The following is a 14,174-nucleotide window of genomic DNA, read 5'->3' as shown; positions in this document are numbered from 1 at the left end:
ATCTCAGAAACCTTCAAAATCATCATAGTCCTAAGGACTTGCACAAATATGCTAGATCTGTTGAAGGGTTTCTAGCTGAATTTATTACAGGCTCATTACATATGAGCCTCCTGGTCCTCTCACAGAATCGATGTCAAGCCACATCAGAATTTTTAAAAGTGTCTTTGTCATGTCTTTCCGGTTGGTCTCTGGCTTTTACTACCCCTTCCTCCTCCCATCAGTAGCATATGTTTCAGGAGTAGGGCCCTGATTAAAGCTTAGACATACCTCAAAAGTGAAATGGGTGGTCCTCTTGCAAGTGGAAGAAAACACAGGTCTCTAAAGTTATCTGCCTTCTCTCTATATTATTTATTTCTGAATAGTGTCCTGGTTTTGGAATGTGAATCAACAGGGGTTGTTGCTTCTGCAACAGATGAGAAAAATTGAGAGCAGTCAAATAGCTGCAGTTATGGCAAAGCGTCCTACTTACAAAAGTTTGAAAGGGCCCAAGCATCAGAAAGATCCCATAGTGTTCTCTTCTGCCAAATGGAAATCCAGGTTTTGGCTTAACCATTTCAGCCAATGTTCGATTTGTCAGGTAGGCAAAAGATCTGGAAATTCAGACCAAGGGAGGAAAATCTTGTTATCCATGTTATAAACTCAGTGTATATCCCCTGTATGCCACCTCAGTGCCACCACATTCCACAGTTCCTAACACTGCTTCTGACCCTGCTGGGTCTGACATCGGGACCAGCCTTACCACTTTGATTGACAGCCCAAAGTTGCAGGCTGATCTCCAACCTTGTCAAATTATAAAGCTACTGAAAATAAAGAAAACCTGAGATTTTTTTATCTTAAATCTTGGTAGGATATGGAAATTGCCTACCATTTTCTCATTAGTTCAGAGGTTCAAAGAACTGGCTTTTAAAAAAGAAATGAAAAAAGCAATGAAGGCAGGGTACTCATTGCATTCCAGATGAATAGACTCTCCCTGAAGGAATTTGGAAGCCCCTTCCAAATTTATTTATTTCTGGAATTCTGGCTTCATGGAAGGCCAGGGTGGGGTGGCCCTCTGGAGCCTTTTTTTCATGTCTTCTGAAAAAAATCTTGATTTTGATTCACAGGGCCAGCCCGCACCCTGGACATATCTTGGTTGTGTGTCTGACACTCCACCACTACCACCATCACCTCCCTTGGGTTTTCTGCCACCAGGGCTTGTGGGTTGGTTGGCAGGCCAGTATCCAAGGCCGGGGAGCTATTCATTGACACAGAGTGGTGCTTTAGAAATGCAAATAGAGAGTTTATTCACCCTGATGAGTGTGAGGTTACCGGCCTCAATCCAGGATCTAGGGCCGGCTTCCCTAAACCAGGCAGCCCATAGAAACCAGACATGCCTTTGTGCAGTCTGGCAGCCTTCTGGGGCTCATGCAGCACTGAGGTGTTAAGCAGTATTTTGGGCACTAGAAAGATGTGTGGTGATCTATTCAGTAACGGATAAATGGTTATGGCTGCTGCTTTAAAAAACATCTCCTTATAATCACATTGAACATGCATTTGCTTAGTAAAGTGTCTATAGCCACCTAGTTTCATCTTATATATTTATTTGTTTATTGTCTGTCTCCCCCACTAGATTATAAGCTCTATGAAGGCAGAGACTTTTTTTTTATTTTCCAATGCATCCCATAGTGCCTAGAGCATGATATGTGCTCAATAAACATTCCTTGATTAAATAAATTATTGCAACTGATTTGCAAAGTGTCAGTGACAATCTGGGTTAAGATGACAGCAATATCAATAGTTGCTTAAAAATTCTAGAAAGGTAGTTGAACTTGTCATACCCTGATTCAAGTACAGGTAATCCCATCAGAATGAGAGACCTTGACCTTCAAGTGGGCATGCCTGCTCTCAGGCAGCAGGTGCTTTAGGAACAAACCGGTTTGCCAGTTCTAGCAGGTGGTCCAGTCTGGGAGGCACCAGATGGTGGGGGACAGTGCAGGCGAGGCTTCTGGGAGGTCCCAGGCTGCAGAGGGTGGCGGTGTGGGGCCCTGGTGCAGGCAGCACAGAGGTTACCAAGTGGCAGTCTGCCATCCAGAAGGGCCTTGGTCCCCTGCCCCCTCCTCCATAACACTGGAGCATAGGATTTCCACCTAAGCAACACGGTCCTTCTCTTCACTGCAGGATCACCCACCCAAATTGGCTGAAGGAGCAGAACCATAGGGGCAGAACCTCAGCAAAGCAAGCTAAGGTTTGGAGAAAAAAAAAAAATACCAACAGGTTAATTTTAAGGATGGTGGGCTTGGGAGGTGACAGAGCATGACGCAGGGGTCAGGGAGACATTTAGAGTTCAGACAGATCTGGGGTTAGGGCAGCCCCATCTCTAGCCAAATGGCCTTGAGCAAGTTAGTTTACATTTCAGCTACAAAATGGAGAGACAATGCCTCTGTCCTAGCATTGTTTCAAAGATTAAGTGAGATAATGTATATGAAGCATTTAAGACAGTGCCTGGCAGATAGTAAGCATTTAATAAATGTTTGATATTGTCTATACTTTTTTTTTCCCCTGCTGCTAAATTTAGGTGGCCAAGAGGATATGTACAGCAAAGGAGAAAAACGTGACAAATACCCAGGCTGTCTGTGCACTTTCTGCCTCATAGAAGGCATGATCTGGCGCTGCTTTCCTTCAAATTATTTCGGTTTTACATTAGCAAAGGAAACACTACGTGTCAATCACACAAGAGGCTTCCTCCTCACTTCTGGAAAACGCACACTCATTTGAAAGCCTGGTTGATACCCTGTGACTGGCTCCCGTGCTCTAGCCAGCCGTGGGCAGGGCCTGCCTGCTGCCAGTCCCTGTCTGCTTTTTCCCAGACTGAACAGGTGCTCTCTGAGGTCTTTGGAGAAGACAGGTAATAGATACGATAAAGGCAGAGCGCATCCCCTGGATGTGTTGCCTCAGCTTCTCTAGGGAGGCCTGGAGGCTTTTCATGACAATTAATTATTCACATTTTCTCTCCTTCCCCTCAAATACTTGGTTTCCCATTCAGCTCCACACAGGCAGGTTTCCCTGGGGCGTGTGTAACCCTAGCACCCGATGACAGTTTGGGGCTGCTTCCCATGGTTCTTTGAGTCTGTGTTTCAGGGTCACATGCAGTGCCCTGAGCATATGAATGCACTACCCATTCTCCTTCGCTCTCCTGGGGCAGGATTTTGGCCCCTTCCATCTCCCTGATTCATGCAGTGCAGAGGGGACCGGCTCTTGCTTCTCCTTGTCCGCTTGCTCTTGGCTGCAGCCAGCGCTGCTGGGCACGCTGGGGCCTGATGGAATGCCTCGCAGCCCGGCCCCCGTGCGAGGCCGTGCATCCTGCCCTTTTGCAGAGCTGTAAGCACTCACTCACCCAGGCAGGCCTCACCATGGCCTTTGTTACTGCTCTCCGGGAAACCTTTGTGTGGCTGCTAGAGGTGGCACAAGGCTGAGCGCCCTGACAACTCTGTTTGGGAGACTCAGATGCCACCTCCCCCAGGGCCTCTCCACGCCCCAGGCCTCTCCCTCCCCTGGCGGCAGGCTTTCTCAGGGTCAGTGTTCTGCTTTTCTTTCACCAGGGCGCCCACTGTGCTGTGGGCCTGTTTGAGCTGCCCACAGGGCAGCGCTGAGATAAAAAGACCTGGGCCTGAGCCAGCAGGGAGGCAGCTTCTGGCCCCAGAGACCAAGGAACAGAAGAAAGAGATGTAAATGAGCGTCCAAGACATGAAGCTATTGGCTGGTGGCCAGGAAAGCAGCCAATAGAAGGAGGTGGGAGAGTCACGAAGAGGGGCAAGGGCAAGGGGGTAGCAGCGTGGCCAGACTGGGTGAGAGTGGCAGCTGGTCATTCTGTTGAGAAATGGATTCAGCAGAGAGAAGGGCGCCCTGGTACCCACGGATCTCGATGCTGCAGAGAGTGTCCAGCTACTTCTTACTTCTGTGTGTCCTTGGCAAGTGACTTCACTTCTTTGTGCTTCTATTTCCTGCTCTTTAAAATGGGGACAGTAATAACACCCCCTTCCAGGGTTTTTGCAAGGATTAAAAAAGCTCATGTGTGTAGAACACCAGGAAAGGATGCATGTTAGCAATCAGGTCACCTGGGTCCCTGGCTGCATGCACACCCCGTGGCTGGGTCAGGATCTTACAGGGACCACCTGATGCTCCCACAACTTGTTTTCCTTCACTCCATGTACCTTTTGTTTTGTTTTGTTTTTCCCTTCATGGAACTCATCTGTAATTTGCTCAGGCAAATTTCTTCACCTTCAGATTGCTCAAAGCCTTTCTGTCCTTTTCCATGTACATTCATTGAAGTTTACCAAAGATGGGTCTCCAGTACTGGGAGTTCAGGGCATCATGGAAGAGGGAGATCCACACGTCACTGATGGTGACACCTTCTCCCTTTAATGGAGTGACTGACTGGGGGAAATTTCATTGGTTTGCCTGGTCACTCCTTTGCTTCCACTGCACTTCTGCTGATGGTGGTGTTAATGTCCAACGAAATGGAAAGAAGCCAGGCCGGCAGAAAGAGCAAGCAAGAGCCAGATAATCCCTGAGTTCTGATCGTTCTCCAAGTCATTGCGATGAATTTTCATGATTCGCGTTAATATGGGGGCACACAGTTCCCAGATAACTGTATAAAAACAAGGATATGGTCTAAAGGTAACAGATCCTTCCTTAAATTCAACCCACCACCTCAGCAAGGCAAAGGTCTGATTGCCAAAAGGACATCCCTCCTGGAAGTGACCCACACATCTCAAGCCCAGTGGCCAAAATGGGACTCTTCATTCCTGTGCTTCTGCCTCTGTTTGCTCTATCAGTTAAACATCACATCAGATCACTTACTCAGCCAGAAACACTATAGGACACTCCTCTCCTCCTTCTCCTGCATATCCCTCCCCGTACCTGGGGGCTCCTGGACCTGTCACCACGTGCCTCCTAAATAGTCCATGACTCCGTGCCTCTTCTATTTAGCCTCTGATTCTGTCAGCATCCATAAATATGCTGTGCAACATCCACTCCCACTCAGGTTCACAGCTTGGAACAAGTCATTTGCTTTGCCTCCTGCACCTAGAGTCAGAGAATCTAGACCAGAATGAGCCAGATGGCTCTTAGCGTGTCTCCGGCGTCTGAGAGTCATGGGATCAAGACTGGGCTCAGCTAGGGTGACAGCTCCATGTGTGTCTCATCTTCCTCCTGGCACCAGAAGGCCAACCCGAGCATGTTCTTGTAGAAACAGCAGAAGCACAGGAGGTCAGCCAAAACACGTCACAACTCACTTTCTCTGCCAAACCTAAGCAAGTCATCTAATCCCAGGTCAAAGAGTGGGGAGTACGTGTCACATTATTTAAAGTCACATGGCTAAGAGTGAGCATACAGGTAGGTCACAAAGCTCAGGCCAGTTATGCAGCCTGTGGCCAGGTGTTTGTTATCCCTTGTGTGGACTCTTTGCTGACCCCTTAGCTCCCTATTTCATCTATAGTTAACCTCCTCCCTGACTTGATCCTGACACCCTTGTGTTGAAACCTTCCGTCACCCACCCACCCAACTGAGCTGACGCCCCGTACAACTTGGCTCCAACTCAGTTTTCCAGTGGCATCTGTTGCCATGTTTCAGAACGACTCGCCACCCCCTTCCAAATGTGCTTGTTTTTTTGTACAGTTTTGTACCTTCATACCCGGTCTCCCTCTTCCCCCAGGAATCTCTCCCACATTTGAGGTTATTATAAGTGAGATGCCGTTTACCCTTCAAGATCCAGTTCACATGGTGCCTCCTCTAGGAAGCCTTCTCAGGAGACCTGGAGAGAAAGAGTTGCTCTTTCCTCTCTCAGATAATCATACTTAATTCTTCCCCAGAGAGAGGGAGGGAGAAAGGGGGACAGTTTAATTAATTCCCCTGCCATTTTAGTCTGTGATTATGGAAAACTGGGACCACTTTAGTCATCTTTAGGTTCCAGAAGCCTCTCAGCTCCCAAAAGCCTCTTATAGAGGGATGAGGGCTTGGTTTGCTGAGTGGGCGAGTTTAGTCTATTATATGCAGCCCTGCAGCAAGCTGGGTACTTCATCTGGTGTTCAACCAAAGAAACGTCAGCACATCTGGCTGTGTTGTCGTGTTGTAGATCAGTACCACCCAAAACTTTATTGAAAATTCAGGGGATTTTCAGTGGTAGTATTGTCTTTAGGTAATCCTTATCTGGCATTGATTTCAGAATCTGACTCCTACTCCAAGATGTTATTCTACTGCATTCCTTATAGGCATGTTTCAGAGTGAATTTCCATTTTTTATGTCTGTTTCCCACCTAAATGAACTTCTGAAGTTCTCACCTGCAGTTTATGGTTCTTTTCAAGTGCTGCTGCCTGGGGTTGTGCAGGTTATGCACTGCACAATTCTAAGGTAGTATGTTTGTGCCAGAGTCTACATAAACACACTCCCAGCTGGTCCTCAGTGGTGCCAGCGTCCTTGTGTCCCTAGGGCCTTGTACATATCGATTGCTCAAGAAACGTATGACTGTGTGAATGAGAGTGAAGGCAACAATAAAATGAACTGTGTTCAAGTGAGATATTTAACGGGATGAAAATTCAGGCATATTTGATCCAACAAAATCAAAGCCCTGTTATTGCAGGTGCACATGGGTGAAATGGACTCGGTCCCACTCAGAATATCTTGTTTACCTACCACACACACATACACACACACACACACATTAAAAAAAAAAAAAACTTTGATCCTGTAAATGGATTGAGATTTACAGTTCATACTAGCACATCACACTTAGCAGACATTACTGACCACTGGTCACTCTCTGCCTAACATCCCTAGTAGACTTTGTGAGGTTCATGGGTAAAGACAGGTCTAGATAACAGATAATCAACAATTGGCCTAAAGAGATCTTCATTGCTCTTAGATTTGATCAAAAATAATTATATGAATTTGTGTAAAATTTATAAAAATAGGCAAATAAGAGCATCTTTTGAAAGAGCAAGCCTTTTCCAGGTGTAATTATCCGAGTTAGGAATGTGCCACTATGGCCAGCACATAGGACACCCCATGGGAATGTGTCACCAAGTTGCACAGTCATCTTCACACTTGCATTGGATGCTTGTAGGTGTTCTGACAGAGGACCGAAGGAGGTAGCTGACCCATTCAGAATGTACAGGCCACTAGGGGGACATGGCCCAACAAGAGTCCCCAGAGACAGCCTGACCTGGGCACTACTAGTCCCCTCATGTTCCCCCACCCCTAACCACTGCTCCAGTGAGCTCTGACAAACAGCAAGGACACTGCACTTGTCCCCTGTCATCGATTAGAGTGTTCTCCAGAAAGGCAAGCACATTGTCCTCTTCTGTATTTCCCGTGCCTTGCTCAGTGCCAGGCACATAGGAAGAAGCATTAAATAACTAATAAGTGATTGAGCAAAAAAGAAAAAATTCGTCATACCAGAGGGGTGCTGTGGTACTAGAAATGTCTAGTTCGCTTTTGCATCACACACACACAAAAAATGCCATAGAGGAGGAAAAGTTCAATTTGGGCTCCATTGCTCAGGGCCCAAGGTGAGGCAGCACATCATGGGGAAGGGCCCAGCAGAGGAAAGCTGTTTGGCTCATGTCAGGGTCAGAAAGCAGAGATAGGGAGGGGAAAGGGGTCACAGGGAATCTGCACCCTTCCAGGACATCCCCCAGTGATCCACCTATCCCCCAGTCACACCCCACCTGCCTAAGTTCCCACCCAGTCCATTCAAACTAGGGTGGTCAGATTAGGTTACAGCTCTCACAGTCCAATCATTTCACCTCTGAATATTCCTGCATTAACACAGGAGTTATTTGGGGCTCTCCTTATCCAAACCATAACCATTTGCAGGGTAAGGCATCACAGTTATTTTAGGCAGTACCAAATGGCCTGCAGATGATGGTGACACAGCATCTTCTCTTTGGGCTCCTTATCCCTTTCAAATCAGCAGAGCCTTGACTGTTCACCCAAGCTGATGACGTGGGGGACCCCAAAGTTTCCTTAAGACTCGCCACTTGGACACCATTCCTAGCAACAGCCCCTTCCTCTCTGGATGCTAGGATGCTGTCATAGTTTTTTGCATGTTAACTTGGGGTCAGAAAGTCATATATCATAGATTCAGATGAGTTAGAATTTAGCTTCTCTTCCTGCCAAGGTGGCGCATGTTGTCACCGTGCACCCCAAGGGAGTAATCGTTCTCATTCATTCGTTCATTATTGTATCTGTGCTCCCAGGTGAGCTTTCGGTGGAAGAGGCTCAAGACCCTTTCCTGGTTAGCATACACATCATCGCAGACCCCGGAGAATCCCAGCCGCTGCAGGAGGCCATCGACAAGGTCTTGGCATGGATCCACCCTGACCTTCCCCTGTTCCGGGTGTCTGAGAGGCGGGCTGGGCGGCGGCGGAGGAAGCCCCCCAAGGGGGCGCAGCCAGCGCTGGCGGTGGTGCTGTTCCTGCAAGAGGAATACGGTGAGGAGCAAATCTTGCAGCTCCACCGCATGCTGCAGCGGCCACCCTGGCGCCACCACCACACGGAGCGCGTGCAAGGCAGGTTCCTGCCCTACCTGCCCTGCAGCCAGGACTTCTTCACGCTGGCCCCCGGGACCCCTCTGTGGGCCATCCGACCTGTGCACTACGGCAAGGAGATCGTGCGCTTCACCATCTACTGTCGCCACGACAGCTACGCTGACAGCCTCCAGTTGTATGAGCTGATCCTGCGCCGGAGCCCCAGCCAGAGGAAAGCGGACTTCTGCATCTTTCCCATCTTCTCCAATCTGGATGTAGACATCCAGTTCTCCCTGAAAAGACTGCCCTGTGACCAGAACCCGGTGCCCACCGACTCCTCTCTGCTGGAGTTCCGAGTCAAGGACATAGGCGAGCTGGTCCCTCTCCTGCCCAACCCCTGCAGCCCCATCAGTGAGGGTCGCTGGCAGACCGAGGATCACGACGGCAACAAGATCCTTCTGCAGGTACCTGGGTTGCTCTGTCTGTCTGTCTGTCTAGGGAAACTGTGAAGCAAATCAGTTTGCCAGAAACCCTGGTCCCTGTTAAAGAGCCAGCAGTTAGAGACAAGGAGAAATCAGTGGCCTTGTCTGCCCCAGACCATATCACCATGTCTGCATACTCCATCCAAACAAAAGAGGAGGATGAGGGCCTCTTCTCCATGGCTCTTTTCATTCTGCTGCAGTGGCACAGGCTCAGTAAACCTAGGCACCTTCTCCTTTGCCCTCCCCCCACATTGAGCACCCACTAACTGCCCCTGGCCCCAGGGGATGTCACAAGAGGTTCTAACCTGGGGAACTTGCTATTAAAGGTTCCTGGCTCTATTCCTTCACACTTGGGGAGTTTGTACTGTGTAATCTTCACTCTGAAAAAGGAACTTCAGGAAAGCTCGTGTGTTGGACAATTGTTAAGTATGTGTTGTTGCCTGGAGAAGACATCTGTTCCCTTCCTCTGTCACCTCCCCTACATTCTCCCCTCCCACCCTCCAATGCTGGCTCAGGTTGTTAAAATTCATGGTCCTGTGAAAACATGACTTCCTTCTCAACATTGAAGGTGTAAGAGATGCCTTTGGAGTTTCTGCATTCACTCAGCCAGGGAAGGGTTGAGCAAACACATTTTTTAATTTGTTGTAATCAGTTATACACCACAGTAGAATGCATTTATGCACTTTGATATATCATGCATAGATGGGATATAATTTCTTATTTTTCTGAATCGTATCGGTGCCAATACCATGCCACTGTAGATACCACTGTAGCTCTGTGGTATCTCTGGTATTGTGATGCCTCCTGCTTCACTTTTCTTGCTAAGGATTGCTTTAGCTATTCTTGGTCTCTTATTTTGAGTGAACATTTTAAGGACAGGAGACTGACCCAGTTCTTCCATGGCCAACACCTTGGTGGCATTACTGGCTGCCTTTCTCCTCTCATCCTTTCAGTAGGTATCCCAAATTCACTAGAAATAGTTGATTATATTCAATAATGCCTAGAAATTGAAGAACTTCCTATACCTAGCCTTACCTCATGAGCTCTTTCCAACTCAGGCCCTTCTTGAATTAATAGGTAAGGCAGTTCCGGTCCATAGCACTTTGTTTCTCTGAAAAACCTCAACCTCTGTCATCCCAGTCTTCATGTTTCTCTACCTGAAAAGAGAATGCTTGTAGCCACTTGGGGGACATTGCCTCCAGAGGTGCAGGTGCAGGTAGTAGAATCACAGGTGGTTTCACAGTAAGCCCCAGAACTGTACTCCTCATATGATGAGATGAAATGAGAATTTGGCACATGTCAGATGACTGGTCCAAAATGCAGCCAAGGCGCATTGCTCAGGCCAGAAAGGTCACTTTGACCAAGCATGGTGGCATATAACCATAGTCCCAGCTAATCAGGAGGCTGAGGCAGAAGAATCACTTGAGCCCAGGAGATCAAGGCCATCCTGGGCAACCTGGCAAGATTCTGCCTTAAAAAAAAAAAAAAAAAAAAAGTCACTTTGAGATGTTTACCTTTTATAGGAATCAGATAATTTTCAGATTTCCTCTTGAAGAAACTAAGTAACGTTGCTTTATTATTGAGTAAACTGATTTGTACCATTGGGTCTATAATCCCCTTTGAAATGTGAGAAAATTTTTCATCTGCACTCACAGACTGCCAATTCTTTATGCAAAATATAATACAGTAGCACCAAGTAAAAGCTAATGCGATGCAAAGGATTATGTTTATACGAAAAGACCAAAATGAATGTGATTATTTCTGAAGTGATTTCTTCCTTTTTGTAGTAATGAGAGGGTTTTTTTTCTCTTGATCCTTCTAATAACATAAATGAAAGAACAAAGTATGAAAGCATGGCCTGGGCTTAACTTAAAGAAAACAATGAAAGAATATTTCAAAGAAGATCTATGCATTTAAATAGCTATAAAATCTATACATGTGCAGGCTTTTGAAGTTAGGGGGTCATTCAGAGAGTAAGAAAAAGGATTTGTATCTTGGGACTCAAGACTGCAGACCTTTGTTCAAAGTAGTAGTATGTTGAGTGGTAGTATGTCAAATTAACATGGACAGAAATGACAAATGGCCCCTTCACAATTCTTGATAATAGCCATTAGAATAGGATTGCTGTTCATTTGCATGTTTACAGAGAGCAGCCTTCTATTTCACCATGGGATATACACATATCCATCTCCTTAAGTTACTTTTCAAAGTAAAAAATTTATATTTCAGTCTTCAGCAAAGTCAAGATATTTAGGTCATGGGGTAGAATACCTTTTGATCCTCATTTTCTTTAGTATTCTATGTTCCCTAAGTCTATGTTCAATTATAATGTTTAACATAAAAATTTTGCTCAGTTGGATGCAGTTATATGCTGAAAAAAAAATCTCAAGTGAGAGTAGTTTTTCCTTGCCTTGTTAAAATCTAGATTGTATTTTACCTTCTCCCTCTGCTGCATTGACTTACATTCCATATACCAGAGACTTCATCCTCCCCTTTTAATTGTTGTAAAAGAGAAAATCTGAGATTTTTTTTTTTTTTTGGAAGCCATTCAGCCTCTTCTGAGAATTAGGAGATGTCTTTTACTAGAATCAGATAAGAAAGGGAGAAAACTGTTCTTCTGAAACTCACCTCTCCTTCCTTCTTGGCATTGGTCTTCCTTCTTGCCTGGTCCAGAGGGAAGATGGGGAGGGCTTGGCCTCATCACTTGCGTGATATCCAAATTTGCATGGATGCTCGATGATATTAAACCACAGCTATGTGGAGTCAAAGGCTCTAATGAATCTTTCCACCTCCCATCCAACTGAACCAATGTTGTACTGTGAAGCCAATACGTTCTCTTTCTATGTTTTTATTTTCTTTTGATTGGAGACTATAAGTAAGACACATACTGAAAAGTGCACAAGTCATAAACATACAGCTCAATGAATTTTCACCAACCAAATATTTGTACAGCCAGCACAAAGTTAAAGAAAAAGAACAGAGACTAAAACTGAAGAAAAGGTCTCTTTCCCTACTCCTAGGCCTTCTTACCCTTGAATGAACATGTTACTACTCTCTAAAGTACAAAAGGGAGAGGTAGAAATATCTAATTTTTAAAAATAGCTTGGGAATATCTTCTCTTTTTTTGCATTTGTTAATGGATCTTAGACTTTAAAAGAGATTTAATATGGCTGATAAAAATATATACTACACAAAAAGATTAATAAAAATGAATACAGAAGAACTTAAAGGGTAAATGTCGATAGGAAAATAAGAAAAACCCAGTGTGATATCCAAAATGCATGTCATTTCCTATGTACTTTCTAGAGTCATGCCCTTCATTGGTAGCCACTAGCCACATGTGGCCACTGGAATCTAAATTTTAAGTTAAATTTAAAATGCCATCCCTTAGTCACACTAGATACATTTCAAGTGCTCAGCAGCCACATGTGTCTAATGGCTACCACATTGAATAGTGCAGAAAATTTCCAACATGGCAGAAAGTTCTGTTTGAGAGTGTTGCTCCGGAAATAGGCTCCAAATTTGACTTGGAGTTTTCCAGCAACAAAAGAAAAATGGAAAATCATCAATGATGTGATGCAGAATCTGTAAGGGGAAAAAAAATCAACCCTTTTAGATGTACAAACATCCCTGGTTCTGGGATGCAGAAGCAAAGCCCTCCTATTTTTTCATGTCCACAGTGGTGCCGACAGCCTGTCCTTAACTGCTCCCCTAGAATCACCATAACAGGGGCTCACAAAGCTCTTATAAGTGGTGTCCCAGTGCAGGCCAGGCCTGTCGGCCAAGGCAATTCATAAAAGCCACTGCACAGAGGGAGCCTGGACTAAACAAGGTGGTCCTTGTCTATGGCTCCTGGTGGTTTTGCCAAGTCCCAGAGAGAGGAATGCACCTTCAGATAATCCCCCAAAGCTTTGTTTCCATGCTAGCAAGTAACAGTTAGTTTGCCTTTCTGTTCTCAACCAAGTGCCTGAAGAACACCTGTCCCCTGAAGGTAAAGGACAGTCAAATGTACTGCAACTCATTCAAGCTGCACTGTGCACTGTCATCATCTGAAAAGACTGACAAGGACACAACCCAAATGGAAATCTACTCACTGCCATAAGAAGCAATTCCAGGGAACTGGAGACTATCATGCTAAGTGAATTTAGACAATCCCAAAAAACCAAAGGCTGAATGTTTTCTCTGATATGTGGATGCTAATTCACCATAAGGGGTGGGGAGACGATTAGGGGAGACTAGAAGTACTTTGGATTAGACAAAGAGAGATGAAGGGAAGGGAAGGGGAATGGGAACAGGAAAGATAGCAGAATGAACTGGACATTACTATCCTATGTGCATGTATGAATACACGACCAATGTAATTCTACATCATGTATAACCAGAAGAACGAGAAGTTATATTCCATACATGTATACTATGTCAAAATGCATTCAACTACCATGGATAACTAATTAGAACAAATAAAAAAAAAAGAAGCAATTCCAGGTCTGTTCAGGCAGATAGACAAAAACACAGCTGAAGACCCAAGGCTGAAGCCCACAGTAAGAACAAGTCTGCAATTTTAGACTAGAAAATCTTGAAAGCAGGTTGTTTAGATAAGCAAGGTAATGAATAATGGTGCCTAAGTTCTACGGACTACTTCTATAGATGACAGTCACTGCTCTTCTTTTTTGACAAGTCCCAGAGGGAGGACTGCACCTTCAGATAATCCCAAAGCTTTTTCTCTGAGTTCTCCTAAGGCCAAAGGAGAAGTGACCTTCAACAGAAGGTTTCAAGTAAGATTGAAAAGGGACAATGACTTGACACCAGGACTTATTACCAATTGAAATGAGCTCCTATGTAGAGCCATGGGACTGTCTCTAAGATCTAGAAGAGAGCTCCTAAGATCTCATCCACATCAGCTGGTTTACTCTTCTTTATGCACCAAGGCAATTGACTGGCCACTCCATCCTGGAATGTTGGGGACACCAATTCTGTACGACAGATGCCACTGAGGATGTGATGCAAGGCTGAAGCAGACTCTAGAGAGTCTTTTATTCTTTTAATTTTTAATCATGGTAAAATACACACACATACAATTACAGTGGTAAGTACAGTCGACCACTGTAATTATTTTTAAGTGTGCGGTGCCACACAATCAACACGTCACACTGTTGTACAACCATCACCGCCTCCATCTCCAGAATAT

At 45.4% G+C, this 14,174-nt stretch overlaps 1 protein-coding gene across 1 annotated transcript in view; it reads left to right on the top strand.

Annotated features, from left to right (window-relative positions):
- The window catches only part of Fam124a (family with sequence similarity 124 member A), a 57,174-nt gene that overhangs the window by 20,951 nt on the left and 22,049 nt on the right, over nt 1-14,174 (top strand). Inside the window, exon 3 of the mRNA XM_046454288.2 lies at nt 8,235-8,968. Within this exon, the coding sequence (XP_046310244.1) occupies nt 8,235-8,968 (734 nt within the window). The remainder of the gene's footprint in view (nt 1-8,234; nt 8,969-14,174) is intronic.

The sequence above is a fragment of the Marmota monax genome, unplaced genomic scaffold, assembly GCF_021218885.2.
Source record: "Marmota monax isolate L192 unplaced genomic scaffold, Marmota_monax_Labrador192_F-V1.1 WCK01_AAM20220418_F8-fsc00011, whole genome shotgun sequence".
Classification (NCBI taxonomy): domain Eukaryota; kingdom Metazoa; phylum Chordata; class Mammalia; order Rodentia; family Sciuridae; genus Marmota; species Marmota monax.
Note: the sequence above shows the minus strand (reverse complement) of the source record. Positions and strands in the feature narration are given on the sequence as shown.